We start from the raw sequence: 26,411 nt of genomic DNA on the forward strand, positions 1-26,411 counted from the left end.
TATACTTCTTGGTTGTTTGTAAGTTAGACTACGTTGGTTGGATCGTACTAGTAGACTTGTTTAATATATGTGAATGGTTGGAATAATTGAGATCAATTACTATAACATAAGGTTGGATATGAACGGTGATTATATGGAAAAGCGTGACTTGTATTCTATCTTTTACTTGTTTTCTTTTACCTTATTGTCATTATATATGTCAACTAGTCTTAGTCGGCCTATGATACCTACCAGTACCGTTGTTTTGTACTGACCTACGCTTGCTGCATTCTTTTATGGATGCAGAATATTAGACAGGTTCACTCCCTTCCCTCGTGGCTTATCGGCGAGGCTGCTGTAGAGTCATTCCAGGGTGAGCATGATGACGGCTGCTGCCCAAATGTTCTTTCCATTAATTTTCTTACTCTATTTCAAGACAGTTGTATTTTGAGGCTTTTTCATCTTCGGACTTGTAGTATTTAGTTAGTGCTGTTGTATGACCAGACCAGATACTGAGGTGGTTTATGATTACTTCTGCATTTATTATATATTCGAATGACAGGCTTCGTTGCTTATTTTCTTCCGCTATATATACTGTGTTTGTAAAGGTTGAATTAAGGATTCTCCTATCGAGGTGGGATAGGTAGGTGCCCGCGCGACTTTGTGAAATTGGGTCGTGACAATTTCAAACGTTACAACTCCCCCTATTTTCACAAATCGTCAGTTTCAAGCGTTAATCACGCTCAACCGACCCCTTTTAATCATAACCCTCTTCCCAACTCTTGGTATTCTTGCTTTGGTTGAAATTTGAGACCATTGGTTTGTACATACACCTTCACCCTCCTAATCTCTAAGGTATGCCTTGCTCTATTCAATTTTAATGTGAAAATGTGTTGATTCATCCTGATAAGAGCATATAACATATTCTTAGACCTTAGTGGATGCGTTGATTGCTTGAAATAGATTCCATTGCCTTTGGAATCGTGTGTATAATGGGAGGGTTGCTATTATTGCTTAATTCTTGAAATTGTGGGTTGTTAAGGGTTTGTTAAACTTGTGTGGTAGGTTAATCATTCCTTAAAGACTAAAATTTGGGTGTTGTTGGGCTTGAATAGTGGAAAATAAAAGAGTTTGGAGCATAAGGTTGGGAACGACGATAGAGATGCGACGCCGCATAATTTGGATAAAATTATGCGGCGTCGCATCTCCATCGTATTGTGATCTTGGGCCAATCGAGACAAGGGTAAAAGACCTAAATATGCGGTCAAGTTGCGTCACCGCATCTTGCGCCGCATATTCAGTGCCCAAATATGGCAGTGGGAGGAAGAATTTGAGCAAGTTTACGGCCTATTTGCGGGTCCGCAAATTGCGTGTGCGCCGGCATCTTTCAAGATGCGAGGCCGCATACATGCTTTGTGGCTGCAAAACCCTAAATTTCAGTCCTACTCTTCTTCCATTTCCAATGCATCGTTGATAGTTTACTGCTTTCTTTTGCTTTTCTTTAATCAAAAACACAAAAATATTTTCGTTTTCTTTTGGTTAATGGGTGTTGCTTGTACAGTATGACGCGTGGCAAGTCACTTGCGCAGAAAAAACCAAGAAGACATCAGTGGAAGGTCCAATAAAAGGAGGAGGCGATCCTCCGAGGGGCCTAGGTAATCAGCTTCAGCAGAGGGTCCCTCATCTACACAATCTGAACCTCAACCTGTCACCCCCGCCACAGGCCCTATATCAAACAGCGAAAGATTGGCTCGTCAACTAGCGACACGAATTAAGTATGAAGATGGCCTCCGGTTCAAAGACCCAAAGGTGAAGGAACGTTATGACAACAAACATTCTTTTAACCTCGAAAAGCAAATTAGTTTGAAGGGGTTGGCTGAGAATTTCCCACGGATCTTGGAACAACTCAGAACAAGGAACTGCATGGTTTTTATAGAATCCCCTTGGACCTCCGTGCCAGTAATTGTCCGTGAGTTCTATGCTAATTTGGGGGCGGCTATGGGAAAGAAGAAGAGAATGCTGCCGGGGTGCATAATTCGAAGGGTGACAGTGCCCATATTCCATGAGGGGATCAATAGATAATATTTCGGGACAAATAGCACACCTTATCAGGAGTATGAGGAGAAGATACATAAGGACGCGGTTGAGGATTAGCGAACTTGGTTGGCTGAGATTATTGCGGCTCTAGGCACCACTCTTCCGTGAATACACCCAAGGGTTGGGATTTTGAAGGCCACCTTGAACATTCAGGAGAAATTCTAGTTATCATTCATCAGCAGCAGATTCTAGCCTTCCCAGAATGAGAACTTGGTGGGCATTCAAAAGGCAGTTTTGATAGCATGTATCATGACAGGGGTACACATCAGTGTGGAGCGGATCATGTACTACCACATTATGGACAGAGCATGGCAGACTTCGAGGTCCATCTTATTCCCTTACTTGATTATTACTTTGTGCCTACGGTTTCAAGTGCCCGTGTTCAAACGGATTGACAGAGACTGTAAGACTACCGAGGTTGTGGATATTCTACGAATTGAGGATGGGGATAACCCTGAGAGACAGAGAAAGAGAGCGAGAGCTCAGGTAGTTGATCTGACTGTCGAGCTAAAGGACCTTGCGAGGCCTGCCGCTTCTGCCATTCCTATTCTTCCAAGCACAGCTTCCGGGGCTGCCTCCACCAACACTACTGCAGGATCCACAGCGAGTGGCACCCCACCACCTCATGGCACGCTTCCTCCTTCTGTGGCTGATTTCTGAACCTTGGCTAGCACGATCCGCGCGGTGGACTCCAAAGTTGCTAAGTTCATTCAGACTATTCCGGAAATGATCCGGCAAGCAGTGGTTGAGTCCCAAAAGTAGTGGGAAGATCGAGTTGAGAGCCTAAAAAAGTTGATGGACAATGTCGAGGCAGCCGATACTGACCAGATGCGCGGTATGAGGGTGATCTCGCTCAGCTGAGAACAGACTTTTTTGCTTTCCGTACTCCATTACTTAAGGCCATGGGTGCCGAGGGTGCGATAGGTGATGAGGCGGCCGAGAGAGGCCAGAAAAAATCGGAGATCGCGGTGAGTTTGTCTGACCACACTCAGACTACGGCTGGTCCGCAGGGTGTGGGAGATGTCGAGTATGAGGAGCTGGCAGACGTTCAGGACCTTCCTGATGCTTCTGAGGAGGTGCTCTAGGCCACCTTAATAGCTGCTTATAGGCATGAGCATCGTGTGGCTCGCACTGACAAGGAGCTTGAGCGTGATTTGTAGGTCGCTAAAGAGCATTCTCTCGTGGACCTTATGACCCGTCAGGGAAAGGCACTAAGACCACAATCCCACCAACAGATGGAGCGACTTCTTCACAGCCCCTGGGTCCAGACTCTTCACAGGTTGTCACCACTACTGGGACTAGCACTCCCTCGATAGAGCCTATTTTAGCTCTTTCTGATGAGGCTCGACCCGACGCTTGATTCGTCGCAGGGAGTTCTTAACCTCTTTTTTATTATATCTGATGCATTGGGGACAATGCAATGTTTTTAGTTGGGGTGGGTAGCCCTAGTCTTTTGTGGGTGGATATTTTTTGATGATGATGTACATATGATACTTTGGTTGTTTTTGTCTAGCTATTTGTTTTGTTTCAGTATTTTGTTAATTATTGAGGTTGCCCATATTTTGTTTTTATTTGTTGTTTGGTATTAGCTATATCCTTAGCTTTTCTTAGCCGCGGTTCTTTTCCTAAGGATGGTAATGGTCTTTTGAACCTGGTATTTTTAGGTAGTTTTGAGTCGGCTTGTCTCAATGATAGATATTTAGGCGCTTTCTTAAGGGAACTAAGCCTTGTAGGTTCGGAATGTGAGCATGACTTGTTTGATATCAATACAGTTAGAATATGACATGATATTGCATGCCCCTTCAAATATTGTGAGCTTTAATGGAAAATGATGATTGTGACAACATATGCTTCATCTTGTGACTCTTGATTATTCATTTGGGAATTGCATGAATTGAGCTTGTCTTAAAAGCTATTGACTCATTTTGAACAATGCATGTGCCATGAGCGATGACGTCTTGTAATAAACTTGTATGATTGCTTGTGTCCTAGAACTTGCCTGGTTTGTCTTTCTAAGCTAAACTTAAATGATCGGATGAAGAAAGGATCTTAGGCACTCTTTGAATTTCCATGTGAAACGCCTTGTACACATATGTATCACTAGTCACCCCTTCGAGCCTTTAGCCTTTTTCTTGTTGCCATATCATAAGTCGTACCACTTCGTGTATCTCTTTTGAATCCATCCTTCCTTGAACTCTAAAATCTCAACATAGGCTATTAGCCTAAGTTGGGGGTGAGAAGTCATGTGAGTAAGGTTGACGAAAATGAAAAGTGGAATGGCGGTTGTTAGAAATGAAGAGGTTGCCCTTGCACGAAAGAAAATTAAAAAAAAATTAAAACAAAAAAAAAAGTTTTGCTATGTTTGCTAGAAAGGATTCTAATGAGTGCAAAAATGGGCGGTTAATAAAAAGGTAATAGAAAGAGGTGACTAAGGAGAGAAAAGGTGGAAAGAAAATGAAATCGTGGTGAATTAAAGAAAAGACCTCAACCAAGTCAAATGTAGTGCTCAAGCAAGGGAAAGTCACTTTTGTATCCAAATATGTATCCTACCCAACCTAAAGCCATCATTACAACCCGGAAAGTCCTTTGTGATCTACAATCGATTGTTTTTGAATTATTATGGAAAGAAAGTAGGGGCAAGCATATTGTTTGATACTTGTGACACGTGAGATTCTTTTTGAGTGTGAGTGTTCTACTTTTGTTCCTCTATGTTGATTGTTATTTGTGTGAAATAGACTTTCTTTATAGTGAGGGCACATGTGTTGTAATATTAGATGAACAATGAAACCATGCAAGCGAGTCAATGAAATTTGAATACAAATAGAGTAATCTTTAGACACAATGTGAAGCGTTTGAGTGTCATAAGGTCATGGTTAATGCATTTTTGAAATAACAAGAAGGGGTGGATACAGTAGAATGAGTGTGCGCGCTTTCTAATTATTGATACCAACCAATAATCATGTACATCTCATGTAGGCCAGTTGGCGATTTACGAGTCATGATCTTGAGTTGGTTGCTGGAGGACAAGCAAAAGGTTAAGTTGGGTGTTGATAAGTCGTGGATTTTAAGCTTTGTACATCCATTACTTATGCCTTTTTGAGAGTCTTTACAAGCATTTTTCTGTATTTCTACCAGCTTTTCATGTATTTTCAAGATTTCTGAGTCCAGGGCACAAAAAGTACAAAATGGCGTAAAAAAGAAGGAAAGAGCTGAATATACATTCAGTATGCGGCACCGCAAACTCTGATATGCGGCCGCATACTCATCCTCAGAAGAACCAGTGAGTGGAGCTAAACACACAAAGATGTGATGACTATGTGGCTCCGCAAACCCATTTTACGGTAGCATACCGACTGTCCAGAAGATCGAAGCTGCGGAGGTTATGCAGAGTATACGGTCGCATCAGGAGTATGCAACCGCATACTTTATCCGCAAGGAGTCATTTAAGCCCACGTTATCACTTTTTGTCTTCTTTCTATAAATACTAGTCCTTGGTTCTTGTGAAACATTTTTTGAATATTCCTTACACAACACTTTATTGTGTCTTTCAGCACATCAAAGAGCATTGAATATTGGTTGTTGGTGCCTTTAAGAAGATTATCTTCCTTTTGTCATCTTCTTCTATTTAATCACTGTAAGCTTTATGGATATTCATTTTTCTCTTACTTTGCTTTTTGCTTTTAATGAAGATGAGTAGCTAAATCATTTAGCTAAGGTTGTGGGACCAAATATGTTAGTTATGTGAATGGGTTTCATATTCATACTTTAATTTATATGTCGAAGATGTTTTCTATTAACTCTTCAAGCTTTAATGTCTTTTAATGGTTGCAAACATTATTTGTGCCTATTCACCTAGATTTTGCTTGGAAAAGAATGTGTTGGTTAGGAAAAAAGTTAATAGCAATAATTTGGGGTTTTACACCCATCTAATAGGTTGAGCTAGGAATAGAAAAGCTATTTGAAACTAAATAGGTATTCTCATGTGCAACATTCTAAGGCTTGAAAAAGCTTAGTGACGAAATTTGCTAATTTGGTTGGAAGACTTTTAGCAAGAACGTAGTAACCCATGGTCTATTACATCTACGCATATAAATGAAGTTGATTTGATACCCAACCGCATTACTTTCCATTGGAACCACAACCTTAGTCTGTTACCAATAGTGTACATTTCATAACAACAACTCTTAGTCATTAATGAACAAACCTCAAACCAATTAATATTATATACCCCTCTTCCTTGAAATATAGACTAATACTTGAGCATTGCACTTAACAAGTATATTTCTCCATTGTATTCTATGTGGGATTCAACCTCAGCCTTGTTGGTATCTATATTTGACAGCGACCGCTTACTCCTAATACTAAAGGTGTAATTTGGGCGTATCAACAGGCTGGTTGGACTCTGGCCTAATTGGCCGTGCAGTAGGGGAAGGGGGAAAAAAAGGAATCTAATTAGTCTATGTTTGATGAACCTATCATTAACATAACTATACACATATATGCATATACATCCCATTTGATTACAAGTGCACAACTAAAGGACTTGATCACACACTATTGGCTTCATTGAAAACTCCAACTTAAGCCATACCAAAGGGAAAAGGTTGTCACCACCCTTATTCCTGACACTGCACAAGTTCCAAGGGGTTTCACGAACCCCAGGCATGGCTGGATATCGGAGAGTGGCTAGACCTCTCCCCCAAACCATCTCAAACTCTCAAAACCCAGTGTTGCCACGATATACAACCAGAGTCCCAAAGTTGTGCACAAGCATCATTACATAGAAAGTAGTTCACATAAAAGTAACATTAAAAGTAAATTCAAAATCATGGCAAAGAGACTGAGGCAGATGTGATAATGCATTGATGTATAAAATAACACAACAGCTTCAAGATACATAGTTAAATAGGTGATACAAACAAACCATCTGCTTTTACTCATATATTCATGCTAACTATAACTGGCTCATCCTCTAATATATACACAGTATACTTATGATATACACATGATATGTGTATACCAAGTGAACACCGTGTATATATTTTCCTTCCTTTTTGTTAACATGTATATATTTTGTGTATATCCACATTTTATGTGTTCAACTTTAGGGCTCAAGACTATTTTCTTCACTTAATTAATCCTTGACCCTTAAAACGATGTCCAAATATATAAACCAAAGCTGATTCAAGTCTAATTTAATTCTTACACTTCTCAACTAAATGATTCATTAATTTCCCATATTAACAGACCACATAGTAGTACGTGAGAGCTGCCTAAATGTAATAACAGAAACACAGTAGAAGGATGTAGACAAAGAGGAAAAATTATATAACTTATGATCACCAAAACAGAATTGGAGCACCAAGAAGTCTGGACCAAATAACATCAAATGAACTGAGACTGTACAACCTTATATTCCTAGAAAAAAAAAGGAACCACAGAAATGAAACCTTTGTTTCAGTACAGTAATAAGAGCACATTCACAACAAGACTTCAGGTAAGTTACCACTTGAGATAGACATGAGAAAGGATCATCTATGTATGTTACCAAGTCTCACAGAAGAAGGGAATGTCATGATGTTTAGCACAATTCTTAGCAACTAGGTATTTTAACTCCTAACAGGACACTTATTATCAATAGTCTTAAACCAGTTCATTTCCCTTTAAAGGAAGGCAAAGATCACTCTCTTGAAACAACTAGTTTCCTTTTCCTTAACTTCCTAAGTTACCTCTAGACCTTTAGACAAGCTAATTTTCCCAACTCTTCTATTTCCATCCCTTTGATAAAATGGTGAAATTTAAGGAAAGCAAATATACCCTTAAGACAGGAATGTCCACCATGGTCCATAGGTTCATCATGATACCCCTCATTTGAAGGGTAGGTGTTATGAGTCAAACTAGGCTTGGCTCTTCCCTACCCTCTCTTTGAGGTGTTTTGAAAAGACCATCCTAGGCTAAGTGGTTCAACCTGCTTTTAAGAATACTCACCATATCCCCAAACAACAACATCAAACCAATTTCAGCTTATCACTATTCATTTTTTAGAACACAGACTCAATATTCAGCTATCTCGTTTCATAGTTCCTAACATGACAAAATTTTAAAACACACCAACCACATATAATTAAATCTTGCTAGACAGAGTACAACTTTATCTTTTTAATCCAAGTTACACTATGATGCCCGACTAAAGTCTAAGTGCCACAGTTCAGGTCTAAGAACAAAGGATTCTCACCAATCTTAGGTTAACTAAATGCCTTTTCCATAAGTTCAAACTAAGGTTAGTACATCACACAAACAAGTACACACATAAATATATCACACAAGTTTTAAGCATATTCATCATGAAGCAAACAAGAAAAGCAGCAGATTCAACTTCTGGAAAAAAACATGGATTCAGACCCTAGTGAGTAACTTACTTCTTTAGTACTTGGTTAATAGTTTTTAAGCCCCTTAATTATGACAAAATGTGACAGACTCTTACCCTTTGTTTTAACTTAGTCTTAAATAGCATGAAGTCTCAAGAATCCCCTCATAGGCATGATAAACTATCCTTGACCAATCCCAAGATCTCAATGAATCCCACAGTCATGAGAACAGGGTTTAGGAAGACAAGGAAGCCTCAGGGTCCTAAAAGGGAAATAGGATGGGGTAAGGCCATCACCTCTCCATCCCTCTCCTGAGTCTTACTTTCAGTAAAAAGGGATCAAAAGCCCCCCTGGTCACTACCTCCAGTTCATGCCTAAGCTCACATTTTACTTTCTCAAGGCAACCGCAGCTCTCTTACCTTATCCCCATACCTAATGACAATCACCAAGAACTTATGGTCAAAACTAGTTTGACACTGCCCTTAAATTGAATTTCATCTAAACACCTAATTGATCACATAAGTTAGCAGCTTTTTATCAACTCATCCTAGGGTCACAACTATGCAAAATCATTTGAATTCTTTCCTAGGGTCCCAACTATGCAAAATCATTTGAATTCTTTTTGGACATTAACACTTTTAGAAAGTTTGAACATTTAATCACTTAAAAGCTTAAGTTCAGACTGAACCTCAACCTTCAGACTCAAAACAACTCCTTTTCACCAATTGATGAATCATTTTCAATAGCCAAGAGCACATCAGGACTCAATTATATTTTTAAATGCCTTTAGAATTCTTTTGAAAATTCAAGCCTGAATTAGATATGAAAAAGAAAAGGTCTGATGACATGAATGTCAGGACTGAACTCTGTTTAAATGAAGCAAACAGTACACACAATTATCCTTGTGGCATCTAAGTATTCTGATTTATTTTTAGATGATTTTTACAACTTCATGAACCTGCATTAGTTCCTAATGAACCATTTAAGAACCTGTTACCACATGGATGAACCTTAACCCAAAACTTCATTTTTAGACTTCTATACCATATTCTAGAAGGTTGTTGCTTCAAATTACCTTTAATGTATAACATACAACTACTCAAAATCATTTCACTAATTCAAACATATTCAAACAGACTTGGGTAGATTCAGACCCATACAAATGCAAGCAGACCCCACTTATCCTAACTCTAATGCCTTAAACACATCAAAGATTCCTATAAGTATGCCTAGATTTCTTAAGCTTTATTTCAGCCTGATCATGATCTTTTCTAATTTTTTTATCCCAATCATAACTTTATGTTATCTAATTGACATTAGACAAGTATACATACTTATGAAAACAAATTAAGAAAATCAAATTTGTCATAGTCTTATTCAAGAAAAAGCAACCGCCTTAAATGCTTTAAAATAGATCATCACAGTGCTTTAGCATTCCATTGCATTCAAATAGGATCAACATCTTATTTAAAGGTTCACTAAATTACAATCATGATTCATATAATCACATTCTTATCATGTTTAAGTATTGAGCAGTCATGTTTAAGTATTGAGTATCCAAAACAGGAAACCTCAACATCCAATAGAGTACTTAAAGTCTGTTTCAACCATATCTATAGAAACAACATCAATACGTTATTTGAAACTCATACACTTGGTCTATATCAACAACTATTTACTAGTGTTAAACATGTACTTTGAAAATAAGGGAAGTAATCTCCACATCCAAACAAACTAATGAACCTTAAACATCACTCAAGCAGCACATTATCATTTGGTTGAACCAACAAGCAGTCCAACAACCAACTAACATCAAACAGGCCACTATCACCTAAACTAACTACTAAACCATAATAAAATAAGTAAAAGGGATAGAATATTACCTTTTAACAGTGCAGCCTTGGTCAAAATCGAATTTGGAAACCCTTTGTGCTTCCAAGACCACACCCAGCCACACAGTTTCGAAGACAAAAAGGGAAAATAAATTTTTAGAACTCAGAAAACCTCAAACTAGTCGAAGTCTTAAAAAATTTTACTTCGAAGTTTCCAGCCTTCTTTTAATTTCTCCAATTTTTCTGACCTTTGAAAACTCTTTTTTTAAACTTCTAACTTTCAAAAAACTCAAACTTTTTAAAACTCTCTTTTTTCTTTCTCCAAAAAACTTTTTTTGTAAAGGGAGTTGGGGTTATATTTATTGAACCCCAAAAATTGTTCAAAGCTTTAAACAAACAATGTGGGACAAACATATTTTCTCCAAAATTAGCCTTTGTAGGCCTTTATACGGCTAAGATTATCTCAAATCAATAATGGATGGTCAGATTTGAGTCTTGCTTGACTTGATCTGACCCATTTTTGGTCAACCAATGATATTCAAGCAAAGTACAACAACAAAACACATAAATCACAGAACAACGAAAAAACGTAAAGCAAAGGGATGATTTATTAACGTGTTTGGATTAAATTTCGTGAATCAAGTGAAACATTAAATGTTTTCACTACAATAGACATGCAAAAGTTGTGCTTATCTGCTACACCCTGTATTTTTGCCATTTTTGGCGGAGAGAGAAGAGGGAAACACGAGGCGGCGCTAGGGTTACACGAAAGAGAAAGAGAGAGAAAGGGGAGGGGTAAAGGGGCGTTTGAGGAAATGAAATGAAAGAAAAGGGGGTATACCCCCTTATCTGTATTAAGTGGTTTGGCCGGGTCTCAGCCTAGCTTGTGCTGGACTCGGTCCAGACCTTAAGGAATTAAAAGGCTGGCCCTTTTTCTTTTGTATACATATATATGTATACTAAGTGTATACATGTATATCATGTATACTATATATATATATATATATATATATATATATATATATATATATATATATAAAGATTAAAATTGATGATATTTTAATTATAGATAAAATTTGGACATAATTAACCTATTAAAGTAATTAAAAAAAATTGGCCAATTGTGTTAATGGGCTTTAAATTTCGAATATGACCTTAATTGATTTTGATCCAACTAATTATATCAATTATGTCCAAATTTAGCCTCAATTGATTTTAATCTAGCTGGTTATTTCAATTATGGCCATATTTGGCCTAATTAGCAGGTTTAAAAATTAAATTTCATTAATTACCTCAATTAATTTAAGCCAATGAATTTGGTTATTTCAATCAAGGCCATTAAGAGGCTAATTTAAAAAAATGACCCCAATTTTCTTGAACCGTGAATTAGTCAAATTAATTGTGGCCATAACAAAAAATAATTAAATAATTTAAACATCAATTTACAATAAGGACCACTTAATTGACTAATTAAAATATTTATAGATAATTATAAATACATTTTGACAAATTACACAATTATGGAAAATTAAAGATTAAGGGTGAAATGGTTCATTATATAAATTACTTAAACTCTATGGAGTAAAGGGAATAAAGTATTTGCTAATTTTGATTTTGACAATTTAACAATTAAATGAATGATTATTATTTTCTTAAACCAAATGCCTTCTTTTTCTTTGATTAAAATCAAATAAGTATCTCTTAAATGTCATAAAAATACCAATTAATTTCTAAACAACTTTGTGATGTCATGAAAAACCTTTCACCAATTTAAAGGAGCAAAATATTGTTCTAAAAAATTTATAAAAAATATTTAAACCCTTTAAGGTGCATAGCTTATTTTATTTATTTTCCAAGGACTCTGAGTAATTAAGATAAATTATGAGAGGTCAAAAATTAGATATCAACAAGAACCATACTTGTAAAGGAAATAGAGAATTGTTTGCAGAAAGAAAATTGTGATTGCTCTAGGGCAACCAAGCCATCAAGCTAAGGTATGTGACATTAATCCACTTCCACGATCTATTTTTTAATTATATTTTAATCTTTCTGGAAAGAGTAATCCCATTCTTCAATAAATTATTTATATGGTGCACTTTATATATAGATATGTGTTTTTGGTAAATTGCATATTATGCAGTGTATCTGTGGAAAGCAAATCTAAGATGTATTTTTCCTATACTTTTTTATGTAACATAATTTCAATCAAGATGTTAGATGAGCTTTCAGAAAATTAAGAGGCTACAATTATGATAATATTATAAAAAAAATCTAGATTGTTGTACGGAATTATTGTAATTTTATAATAATTGATTCTTTGTGTTTGTTCTTGTTGTTTGTGTTTGCTAGGTAAAATTTGTTTGACATTTGTAATTGTTATACTATATTATAGAGGTAACATAAATGGTATAAAAATCGTCTTAAAAATGTTGATTGAACTTTTTGTCATTCATTAAAAAGCTCTACCATAAACAAAATTTTCATTTACTATCCTCCTCAAATTATTATTTAATTATGTCCTCTAATATTTAGGACTTTAAAATTAACTAAATTTTATTTATTAAATCCTAAAGTCCTTCGTATATAAAAAGTTTATAGGAGTCCATTTCTTCTTCAAGTCGGTGTCCTACTTTGGGTAAAATTTTCGTCACAAAGTTATTCAATTTGTATTTTGTCCAGTTGATTTCCTATTGTCCTTCTTTGGGTAAAACTCCAAATAATTTGATTTGTACGTGTTTAGGCTTTGTTTGTCCGTGTATATTGTCACACCCCTTTTTTTTTCACCCCGCTTAAGAGGATTTAAAAAGAATTTTTCCAATTGAAGTGACGTTTTGAAAGGGATTATTTATTTGTTACAGAGTCGTCACTTGAAATTGAGTTTTGGTGTTCTAAGTCACCTTATTGAATCCCTAATAAAAAGTAAATGACTCTATTTATTATTGGTCTGCGAAAATAAAAGTCCGGGTAAGGAATTCTGTTGACCGGGGAGAAGATATGAGGCATTCCCCTAGTCCCGTGGTTCTAGCACGGTCGCTTTATCGACTTGTATTTGGCTAAAATTAATTCTTGGATAAATGTATTTATTAGTTATGCCTATGATTCACTTAATATTGTTGAACTTTTGTTAGTCTTAACTATGACGCATAATTGTGACCTCAGCTTCGACATACCCCGGTGAATCGATTAATAACTAAATCGAAAATTAGTAAATCTCTAACTTTTTAAAAAAAATAAATGACCAAGGCAATGTAAGAACGATTCGAGGGATTTAATTGGTGACAATAAAATACCTTTCTGTAGCTAACATGCTATTCATACAAGATATATATATATATATATATATATATATATATATATATATATTACTGTGTCAAAAGCACTATTAAAGATTGACGCTTTTGTTATCGGTAAATATAGATACATTGTAGAATTTGATTTTTGAAACTTTTAGCATATATAATCCAAATGTAGTATGTTTATTATGTCGGTTTCTTAGACTTGTTATTTCATGTGTATATCGTGTTTTTATCCTAACAGTATCCTATAATAATATTGTTCTATAAAATATTAATTGAACATATTTCAACTCAAAAGATTATACCATTCAATTTATATAATTGTTCATACATAAACACCACCGAATTAAATCAAATTCAAACTTGCTTACTTAAACAGCGGTTAAACATGCAAGAAATAATCACACGTTTTTCTAACTTTTACTCTAAATTTGATGTTACACAAATCTAAACATAATTTATAATATGACGTCAAAGAAATAATAACAGGTTAGACATGTGCGAAATCTGAGAAAACTTCATAACATTGGAATCAAGTCTCATATAATCATGATATTAAATTATACAAAGAAGATTGAGTGTTACCTTTTGCGATGATTAATTCACAACTAGAAAACGGCTACAATCTATTGATTTCCAAAGTTAACAATAGCTAACTTTTAGGTCCACAAACTAGAAACCACGAACAGAAACCCCGAACTCGAACAAAATCATTCAAAATAAAAATCCTCTTCTTTTTTCCTCTTTGTTTACTGGGTTTTTTTGTTTTTGTTTTGTTGGGTCTCCTCTTCTATTTCTTTGTGTACTGTATTTTTGTGTTTTTGTACTCTGTGTAATTTATTTATTTTACTGTGTATGTGTGTGTTTATACAGGTATATATGTGTGTTATGTATTGCCATATTAAAGGGAAGACGTGAGGGAGTAGGACTTTGAGAGATAATTTTGGTTTGAGAGTTTTAAGGGAGAGGGGCTTAGGGGGATTGGCTTGGGTGAGAGATCGTGAGGGTTAGGGATGGAAGGAGTTAGGATTAGTTGCAGGTTAATATATTTAGGCTAGTTTCATTTTTCTTTTGGTTATTTTAAATCTTTTTGTGTTTTTTTGTAATATATATAAAAAAGAACTTTAAATAACTAAACTAAGATAAAATTAAGCTAAGAAAAATAGAAAATCACTAGCTTATTTATTAAAACCTAAATTAGAAGAAAAATATATTTTTTTGTAAATTTTCTATTCTTTTGAAAAATGAGGGCAAAACTTACCCTAAAATGTGACTCTATTTTTTGTACCTTTCAAATTTTAAAAGTAAGACTTACTAAAAAATAAAAATAAAAATATTTAATTAAACCTAAAAGAAATATTTAAACGCTAAAAATGATGTAAAAAATTTATGTTTGGTCAAAAATTAGGTGTTCACAATATTTATATTTGTGATATGATTTATTCTAAAATTTGTGTAGGTCTTTAACACTAGATTTCATATGGGATAAATTTATCATTTAATAATAATATTTAATAAAGTAGTAGAAATTACTTTACATCTAAAATAATTTCAAATGCAAAAACTTGATATTATGTGTTTTATTTGGGAATTCTTGACAAAATCATTAGAAGATATTGGTATTTAAGAAAGAAGACATAGAAAGCAACCTAGAATAAATTGGTCGTTGTAGGCTTAGCTCGATTGGAGGAGAGTGAAATTGAAGATGATATATAGTAATAAACGATCGATCAAATAAACTTATATTCTATTTGTGTTAGAAGTATTAACTTTTATAATTAAGAACATTTGACTACAAAAAATTAAGTGAAACTACCTGCAAACCATTTACATCACTTGTTCAGACGTTGAATGTTTTTTTGCTGACACCATATAAGGTTTCAATATGAAACTCCAATTTTTTGTTGCCCAAGAGTTTTTAGGAAATTTGCAAGATTTTAAAAGGTCAAATCTCCAAGAAAAAGATATTTGGTCGTTACGACACACGTCTTTCAGGTTAAAAAAACGATGCCTATCACATATACACCTTTTAATAATAATAATAATACTTGAATAACAATTTAATGAACTTCCCCGTAAAAAAGAATAACATGTTTGCATGAGAGAAAAAAGAGTAAAAAGATTTTAAAAAGGATAAAATTAAAAGAACCAAACTAGGAAAGTTCGAATAGAATTCTTATGGAATAAAATTATAATTACAATAAATATTAAAATTTGTGATGAACTAATATCAAGAATTTGAATTAATAAAAAATAAATTATTTCCTTTGATATTGCAAACAAATAACTACAAATTTTGAGTGAATAATTAGCAAAAAATAAATTCTATTCCTTTTCAAATTCCTCACATTAGTAAATTTATTGTCAAATTGACAAAAAAAAAATTAAGTTTACAAATTTGATAAATGAGAACAAGATTAGTGCCGAAAGAAATTAGAAAAATAAAAAAAATCGAATATATTATAATGTTAAATGTCAAATTGGTAAAATGCAAATGTAAAATAATAAGGATGAGATTGTAGAAAAAACATATTCTAAATTATTTGTCATTATTTTTTTGTCACACTTATTTAACAAATGAAAATTCTCAATATTCTCTATTACATTAAATTATTTCATTGCTAAATAAACATGAATTATCCGTATATTTTTCGAATAGCTAAATTATAATTTTAAAATATTGAATCGATCCAACTTAATTTAGCTTCGAAATTAGTCAAATTGACTTTATATTTTAGGATGGAGAGAATATATTATTTGTCCTTATACGTTCAGGTAAAATTAGGTAACTTTGGAGACAAATGTTTTTTTACAACTGAAGCGTTTATTAGGTATTACAATATCTTTTATCCTTACGTCCAATATTTTGCTTCTTTAGTGAGCTCATATATGCTTATTATCCTAAAATTATTTTCAAATATAGTTTAAAATATTTTACATTTTTAATGTACTTTAATTTTTATTTACTAATATTCTTGTAGGATCACTATGTTAATTTGCGTAAAGATTCTAAATTAAGGTTATAGTTATTGCAGTATATATTTGAAGTTAATCGATTTTTTTTTTGTCGTGTTAGATTATTTTAAAAGATGAAAACATGAGTTTACTAATACAGGTGAAAATAAAATACATTAGTAAAATCTTAAATGAGTTTAAGTTTGGCGCAAAATGAGTTAGAAGCAGGGCGGAGCAAGAGTGTCGGCGACAGTTTCGATTGAATCTAGTAGCTTAGGTTCACAAACTGTCTTTGTCTATAGATTATTAATTTAGTATTGAATAACTTAAAAATTAGAATTCAGAACTCATAAACTCCAAATCCCGGCTCTGCATCTGAATTGAAGTAAATAATTTCATTAACAATGAAAGTTAAAATGTTAAGAGTACGTTTGGGCCTGGGCTTAACACGGGCCTAGCGAAACTAGTAATTTAAAGATACAAAGAAAAAAAAGGCAGTACTATTTCAATTTTTGTGTTCTAAAATAAATGTCGTAGCTGGTTTCATTTAAGAATTAAAAATACCCTACTACCCTAAATCTATGAAAATTTGAAGTTGATTAGCTTCTCATTTTTTGCTTTTCCTCGAAATTTTTGAGTAAATGTCACTAAAATAATAGCTATGAAATTAATTAGTCGCTAACATGATTTTTTTTGATAATTTGTTATTACCTGTAGTTAAATGAAATTAACGATGGTTTTTTTGTTGTTTAGTGGCAAAAGTTGTCCATTGCTAATTCATGTTATTTTTGTAGTACTCCTTCGTCCTAATTTATGTGATGAGATGATGTTTATCTGTGCACAAAATTTAAGAGTGAAAGAAGTTTTGAAATTTATGGTATGAAACAAGCAATAATTTTTTTTTTTTTGGCTATATATCATTGTCACGACCCAAATCATGGATCGTGCGGGCACCCACACTAACCCCCCCCCCCCCTGGTGGGCGAACCCTTCCCCCAACTACCTCAATTGATACAAGACGCGGAATAACAATATGTAAACACACTCTAACAGTTTAAATATTAAAACCAATGCGGAAGAAATACTTTTATTATAAGAATTTCCCAAGACCTGATCTAGACTCGTACAAGAGCTTCTAAGAAGTTTACAATTTGAAGTAAATAACAGACTCAAACTGGATACGACTTCTGTTTAAGGATAAGGAACAACAAAATTCTAACAAGGGAATCTAGGTTGCAAGATCTCAAACAGCTCACCCAGACGCCTCTGACGAATGCCTTGAAACGGTCTCGAGACTCCGAACATCACCTGAAAACAACTCTACACTCCACAAGGGGTGTAGCAAGAGTAATATGAGCACAACACAAGGCTCGTAGGTATCATAGGCCGACAATGGTTAGTTCACGCATATAAATAAGAAGCATCTAACAAATAAGCAAATAAGTAATCAAACACAACACAACTCTAGCAAATATGGAAGTCTTGCAATAGCGATAGTTACAAGGGATTTCAATAACTCAGGTGGAAATCTCTAAACCTCGAGTCCATCAAGCCTCCAAAATAAATACCTAACAAACAACAACAAATCAATAATTCACCAATCAAGAATCAATAAGAGAATGTGCCAGGCAATGGCATGAGTATCAATTCAAATGGAGTGCAATGCAATGCAATACCGTGCTATGCAATGCAGTAGTCACCTCTCACGCTCCACTCTTGTACACACATGCTATGGCAATGCCTCATAGTCATGACCCATAGGGAACTGCGAAGTCCATGTAGCACTCGTGCTCTCCGGCAGAAACCTCGGAGTTTCTCAATCACTCTCAATCTCCGGTAAAGACCTCGGAGTCTCTCAATCTCCGACAAAGACCTCGGAGTTTCTCAATCACTCTCAATCTACGGCAAAGACCTCGGAGTCTCTCAATCACTCACCTCACCATCAGGACAACATAAGAGTAATATGGAAGCATGTCATGCATGATATCAGTCTCAACTATAACACGAATATGCAATCAACAAGTACAAGTCATGTTATTGTCCATGGTTCGATCATCAATATTTACCCTTCCCTTTCATGAGATGAGTGAGTTAGTATGTGACAGAGATACAACTAGGTGATAATCACATCAAATAACACATGGAATATGGGATGCATGCCTCGCATGAAATCAACGTCAATAATCACCGCAATCATAGGTTCCACAGATTCATATTATGAAATGCAATTCAATATTCAATTTCTCAGTAATAACCTTCCTCTTCTATATGACAAGTGAGATAACAAGAGAGAGAGAGAAAGATAATTATATCAAGTACATGAAATCACAACCATGGTGCCTTTATCTTTCCCAACAAGTGAGATAACAAGAGAGAGAGAGAAAGATAATTATATCAAGTACATGAAATCACAACCATGGTGACAAGCCCACATAACAAGAGAGAGAGAGAAAGATAATTATATCAAGTACATGAAATCACAACCATGGTGACAAGCCCACATAACAATATCGTAATAATGACGACAAGCCCACATAACAGTATCAAAATAATGGCGACAAGCCCACATAACAGTATTACAATAATGGCGACAAGCCCACATAACAGCTGACAATACCAACCTTCACCTCCACACCATGCCTGAAAGCCTATCATGCTTTCCCCGTCAATCACTACTATCCACATACGTTTCGCTAACCGGAGTCTAGTCATAAAGTAAGCCGTAACCTACCTTGAAGCCGAACAGGAGTCTTGAACAATCAAACTTGAGCTTTCCCCCTTTTGTAACGCTTCCGAATGATCGAAATCTAACAATTAAATATTCTACAGTAGAATACAATTCCATCCACCATTCTCTCAAATCATAAATTCTCATTTCTTAGGGCTAGGACTCGAAACCTTCAATTACTCCAGAATCTTAACTTAGGACTAACATCTCACTTTCCACATCTCAAATACCATAAATTTGAAAGTGTACACGTAATCCAATACTCTAATATTTAATTACAAGTATAGTACATTAAAGAGAAAATAAAGCTACAACCTAATGAATCTATTCTATATAATATGTAACAGTTAGTAGAATCTTTCTACTATATCATTTATCAAGTAATGTACAAGATTATTAAGAATAATTATTAATAATAAGTTGAGTGAACATCCTAAAAAAGAAAAACAAAAAAAAAAAAAAAAAAAACAGTAACAATAGAATTCTAGCAAAACCTTAACTTATAACTTTCCTTTATCCTCATCATTACTACCTAATGATTACCTAATCATTATACTGACCTAACAAATTTATTACTCCCTCCATAAAATCCAACCAGTAAAACCAAAATTGTACACAGCAACATTCATTCTATCACTTTCTCAATTATTAGCAAATCCTTATTCTTTTTAATCATTACTGATCATCATTATACAATGATTCCTTTGCCCTCTTTTAGTAAACAAATATAACTTAAATCAAGAACTATCATACCTGATGCTCACGCTAATGTACCCATAAAAATTGATTAAAAAATATATATATATATTCTTCGCTCTTTTCCGTCTGTTATTATGTCAAGAGGTTTTCTACTAACTGCTTCATTCTTTTAAAAATTAAGAAAATTAATTACCTTGATATTTTATCCCCACAACCACTATAATGTGGTTTCAGTCAGAATAGGCAATGGGCTTGGCCCACTTCTTTACTGCAATAGCCTCCCTAATTCACTTATTCAATTAACCATTTTGTTTTATTTAAAAATTATCCACTTTGTCAAATACCATATTTACCAACTTATACCTTATATGTGTGCAAATAATATTTCTATGAATAAATTATTCACACACATTAAATACATATAATCTAAAATTTACTCGTCAATTAAATAACCGAATCACCCGTTATCGCAAGCTATAGACACCAAAATTAGACCACGAAAAGAGTGTTTTAGGGATATTAGGCCTAAAAGTGCTAAACGACCAAATGGGTCGTTACAATCATCTCATTAAGGGTTTAATGGAAAGTTTGTTAATGCCAAATATAGAAAAGTTTCATTCTTTTTGGGTAGAAAGAGCAATGTATTCTTTTTATTGGATTTGTAGTTTTTTTTTTTCTTTTCTTTTTAGTTGGTATTGTTCATTTGATGCTTAATTTTAGCGCCTTTGCCATAAGTAGTTCAGATCAAGTTCAATTCTTCTTTGTCTATGTCTCGTACAAAATTCTTCCTTCTGAAGTACCAGAAGTTGTTATCTTTAAAAGTAGTTCTGAATGTAACGAAACGGTTAAAAATAAAGAGTGGTGACATTTGATTAAAGATTAAACAGATCCATGATTGCGTAAAGCAATGAAACCTTTTTTTTTTTTTTGGGTTGCATTATAGATAAATCTTGTCTAGGTTGTCATTTTACCTAAAAGACAAACATGAGGTCAAATCATACTTAATCAGGTCATTCTCTTGATCCAGATCGACGTTAAATTTAGTTACAAGAGTTCAATTCGTTGCAAGCCTATATTCAAAGTTTCGGGATAAATAAAAAAATTAAGATTCTAAAGTCAAATCTAAAATAATGAATCTTAAACTTCAAATTTTTATTTGAACAACTTTTTATTTTTATTGATTCATTTGACTCATTACTAAACTAAAATAGTTTCCTCAATCTCGACGATTGCTTATTCATAGGCTATTATGAGTTCAAGACAGGCCGCTATGGTGAAATCGGTAGACAATGCTGCTCTCAGGGGCGACTCAATGAAATTGATGACCTAAAGTCGATTTAAAAAAAAGGCCCTGATTTTAATAAAACTTATATATGTTTATTTGATTTCTTTTCATTTTTGTTTTGTTATGATCATGTACGGACTATCTTTTACATATCTTCACCCGTGCCGGATGCTACATGTAAATATTCGGATTATCTGAATCGAAAATTTTGACCCGGAGCATAAATGTATGTATAAAAAATTACTAAAAGGCAAGAAATAGTCACTCTAGCTCACAGTTTTACAAATAAAATGAGTTTAATACAAAAAAAAACCTTAAAGATTGAACTCATAAAATTTAAACTCTGAATCCACCTCTAATCTTGATCATATTCAACCACTTGCTAGCTCCCGCCGTTGAAGCTATTTAGTAACTCTATTCACCAAAGTTTCGGATTAGATTTGCAACAAACATCATAGTATATATAATAGTTTTTAAAAAAACAAGCATAAACTAGTATTTTTTTTATTTTATTTTTTAATAATAATTATTCTATAATTTAAAAAATTGGGGCCCTTAATTTTGGGAGGCTTAAAGCAACTGCTTTAGTTGCTTCCCCCATGTGTCGGCCTTGATCGACATATGAGGATGCATAAAGCTGAATGTGTGCAGAATATATTGACGATGTGGCTTCTAATTTTGTAATTTTGCGTGATTAAATCTGGACTAAAATAATTGTATAATTAGTCGATGACATGGTCATTTCCTTGTTGAAGTAACCGGCTCAAGTTGCATCTTCTGATAGCTGTAGTGGGAAACTGGGGACTTTCTTGAGTTACGGGCACAATAGGAAGGTACCACGGGCTCCACCTAATAATAAACAGAGGGGATAGTTTCAAAGACTTCCTCGGTTTCGTTTCACTCACTTCTCTTATGATTTATGATATTACGCTTGCCTTATTTATTTTAATTTTTTTTGTAACGATTCATTTAATTTATTAGTTATTAATATAAAAAATTATGATATGACTAAGTTGCCCTTTTTAATGTACTATTCAATTTTAAAACTTTTTAAAAACTCCTTTAGAATCATTCTTTTTCCATCTTCCATAAAACTTATTTTTGTTTAAAATGGTCTTATTATTCATAATTCGTGGTAAAATCGCTCATAATAGTGTCAGCAATTAGGATGATATTTAAAACATAAGAATGTTAGTTTAATATGACTTTAATCATGGAATGGGAAAAGAAGATGATTAAATTAGGACAAAGGGTATGTTAATTTGTTTGCATTCCAACTGATATGAAAAGGGTTTTGAGTTATTCAACATTTGATATTAAACTCTTCATCTTCAATAAAAATTACACAAACCAAATTAATTTCCAGTATCGCAGAGATCTTGACAAATAATGAATAAAAATATTTTTTTTCTTAATTCATAAAAAGGAAGCTTTGAATTTCATGATTCTGGTGATTCTGGACTCTTATATTCACAAAAAACTCTACTTGAAAGCTTATTAGAATAGGTCTTTACAATAATGTTTCAAAAGTTACATGTGGATTTGGGGGGTGAATAGGTGGAACTGTGAATAAATCCTCTGCCTAATTAATGAGGCGACGGTGGCCAAATCGGTGTCATCAACTCCGAGTGTTATATGCCTTGAACTAATTCGATCTTCTTATCATGTTTAATTTTTTCTTAAATATTTTATCTTTGTAGTTGGCTCATTATCTTCACGAGTTTAGCAGAAGGTTTAATGGGAGATGGAATATTACTTTAAAGGAAGATGAAATGGAATTTGTTTAAAAGAGATTTTACAAAAATAAATTAAATAAAAGGATATATTAAAAAAGGGCAAATTAGTCGGATCATAATTTTTTACATTAATAATTAATAAATTAAATCAACTATTACAAAAAAATCAAAATAAGGGAGGTAAACGTAATATCGTAAACCACAAGGGAGATGAGTGAAACGAAGCCAAACCTGAGGGGAGGTCTCCGAAATTATCCCTAAAAAGAGATAATTACCATTCAATGCCTCTCAATGATCTAATTTACAAAATAGTCAGCAAATACATAGGTTATGTATATTAAATATAAAACATACATATAATATACAAATAATATATATAAATATACATAATCAATATATATGTTCCGTATATTTTGATTAGCGCCCATAATCAATATCGGCCGATCGAGGGGCCAAAATGAAAAAATTCCTAACAAAAATATGTGCTAAAACTTTAAGCTATTCATACTAACAGTGTAAATTATGCAATTACTTTCCAGTTTATCATATCAGACTTATTAGGAAGAGTTACTTGCTAATGTATAGGCCAATGTATGCAAATAAATTAGGAGTATGATGAAATGAATAAAATCTCTCGTCCTTAACACGAGTTTATCTAGTTCAAGTCCTGCGAATGAGGAACTCCTGATAAGGAGTAATTCTCCTTATGAGTGCTATGGGGAGCAAATTCAAATTAACCAGACAATAAAATCTAAACACCGAATGATTATATGGATAAAAAAAAATCAATATATAAAAATAAAATATATGTCAAACTGTGGGAACCCAAACTAATCTTTTCAACAGTTGGCAAAGGAAGCTGCTAAATAGCAGAGTAAAAACTGTAAGATTTATCGTTTCAAATTATTATTATCCGTAGAAAAGAAGGGATAACGGATCTATTCTCCTCAATATTGCAAACATAAGTTTTCAATTAATTAATTAAGTTTTCAATCTTATTCTACGGGAAATATAATAAAAATACTATTATAAGTAATTGTGAACCACATACCTAGCTTAATTAGATTTGGATCACAATGAGAATATATTTCTACACGTAAATTTTCTTAAAATGTAAGAGTTATAATCCTTAAAATAACATAAACTACCTCGTAACTACATGTAAAGATGTTTTATGGTATTACTCATTTATTATGCTACGTTATATAACTTGAACACATAAAATATACAGATTTGCCAGAACCTCGTCCGTACATGTAAAAACTTACCCAAACCTATACTATTTGCCAAACCAATGAACATAGAACATATAGGTCTGCTATATAGTACGTTGTTATTACTTAACTACTATGATTAAATTAGTAGATATTCTCACCTCAATTTTTGATATTTAACCTAATAAATTTATGTGATTTGACGTAAATATTAGGTGTAAAAACTATACTCGTAAAACAAGGGACGAAACGAACAAAAAATATTTAACTTCATAATCCGAGAAAAACATAAAGGAAAACCCAATTAGAACCGCATGAGAACTGCAAAAAGGTCATACTACGAAATATAATTCATTCAACGAGACATACAAACAAATAGCGCAACTGGCGCTAATTAATTCCAACAATGAAAAATCCGAATCAAATTAACCCCATGAGTAATGGGGAACAATTAAAAAAATGAAAATCCAGAAGCAACTTCAAAAATAATGAAGAAAAGGGTGCAAATCATTTAGGGACAAGTGAAGCCCTTTGGTGCATCCTTACTGCAAACATTGAGAAGTAAGCTAAGTGAAATAGGGAGATTAAGGTTAATCCCCAAAATATTAGTCTTAAGTGCAGTGCAAAGGCATACTGCAGCCTCCAAATCCACAAGATTTTCAATAAGACTGCAGCATGGTTTAACAGGTGGAGTTCCAAGTGTTACATTCAGTAAACCATTAAGCACGTTAGCACAAACACCTAATTTTAAGGCATCAGTTGGGCATTTGCCTTGTGAATTAGGTGAAGGGCTTGGTGTTGGCTTTGGTTTTGGTTTAAGGCCAGGACAAGTGTTGCATGCACTAACAACAGTGAAAAAAAGGACATTGAATACTATAAAGAGGGCAAGTGACTTCGCCATCTTGATCTCAAAGCTAGTGCAATATTTGCTAATTAGAGAAATGTGTTGATTTCTGATGATGAAGAATGTATTGATATGGTGAGGTATTTATAGGGTGGATTTGTAAGGAGGGGGATTAAAAGAATTACAAGACATCATTCTTTAATCTATGTGTAAGTCAGGAATTTAGCCTGGCAATGAGAATTAGCATATTTTTGTAGATCTTGGAAACATGTGAAGTAGGAAATTAAAACAAGTTGCCATGTTCCTCTCGCTGAGTTCCAAAATCCAGGAATTTAATTGTTTTATTTCGTAGCCCTTGATTTTTGCCCAGAATGTCATGGTACTTAATCAATATTAAACGTTTTATTTTATGTACACCTACAGTTTTACATTATTAGTGTATTTTAACATGATTTAGCAGGTAATGTACCTTATTTTTTTAAAATTATTAATCCCACTTTAATTTTCTTGTTAGTTAGATGTAATTTTCTAAGTAACTGTAAAAATTATTTACGATATTAGTGTATATAGTAATCAATTAGTAATATGCTTTGACGCATTGAAAATATTTAGCAAAAAAGAAATTAGGGACAAACAACATGCATTTACAGGTTAGTCGCCCTCTTTGCTTGGACGTAAATTTTGCTGGGTTATCACTTTTTAGGATAATGTTTAGTGATTCTTTTCTTTTTGTTTCTCTTGTAATTTATGGATCTTTTGGATCATAATCTAAAAATTCCGTTTGAATGAACTGAAAATCTTGAAAAAATATTATATCATGATCTAAAATTTAATAGACGTTAGATGATAATCTAATCTTTTGTCTGTACCAAAAACTATATTTGCACAACTTTATATATACAGACAAAATTTAGAAAAGGAACATTTGTGTGAATGGTCTAGTAAGCCCAAAAGGAGTTGGGCTGGGGAAACTGGAACAAACCAATACCACATGCACCTACTATGCGTGAAATAACATAATGCTCCATATGTTCCAAATTAACCGTTTTAATGATCTAAATTACAATATTTGACGATTAATTTTTTCTTATTTGACCATTACATTAATCTTAGTATATTTAGTCGACTACTGGAATAAAAGCTTATTTTAGTTGGTGGTTATTTTATCTTTATTAATTTATAATAGTACTTCTAAATGTGATCTAATTGTCCAAGCAAGTCAAATTTTTACATTCATATTTGAACGTCAAATCAGATAGGAAATATACAACCCTGCTATGTTTAAGACAAACCTGGCTGTTACATTAGAATTTTAGATCCTTACTGGAAAGAAAAGCAAGAAATACAGTATTAGAAGAGCTTGATAAGGAAAACATAA

The 26,411-nt window shown here is 33.5% G+C and overlaps 1 protein-coding gene and 1 long non-coding RNA gene across 2 annotated transcripts in view; both read right to left on the reverse strand.

The window, feature by feature from the left end:
* Positions 1-26,411, reverse strand: part of LOC132635093 (uncharacterized) — a 95,864-nt gene that overhangs the window by 51,088 nt on the left and 18,365 nt on the right. The window lies entirely within an intron of this gene.
* On the reverse strand, positions 24,554-25,229 carry LOC132635092 (14 kDa proline-rich protein DC2.15-like). The gene has a single exon (XM_060351322.1). The coding sequence runs from the start codon at positions 25,088-25,090 to the stop codon at positions 24,701-24,703; it is 390 nt and encodes a 129-aa protein (XP_060207305.1). The 5' UTR covers positions 25,091-25,229; the 3' UTR covers positions 24,554-24,700.

The sequence above is a fragment of the Lycium barbarum genome, chromosome 4 (assembly GCF_019175385.1).
Source record: "Lycium barbarum isolate Lr01 chromosome 4, ASM1917538v2, whole genome shotgun sequence".
Classification (NCBI taxonomy): domain Eukaryota; kingdom Viridiplantae; phylum Streptophyta; class Magnoliopsida; order Solanales; family Solanaceae; genus Lycium; species Lycium barbarum.

Excerpts from the sequence above, each read along its gene's own strand:
- LOC132635092 (XM_060351322.1), bottom strand. The coding sequence starts at position 25,090 with ATGGCGAAGTCACTTGCCCTCTTTATAGTATTCAATGTCCTTTTTTTC.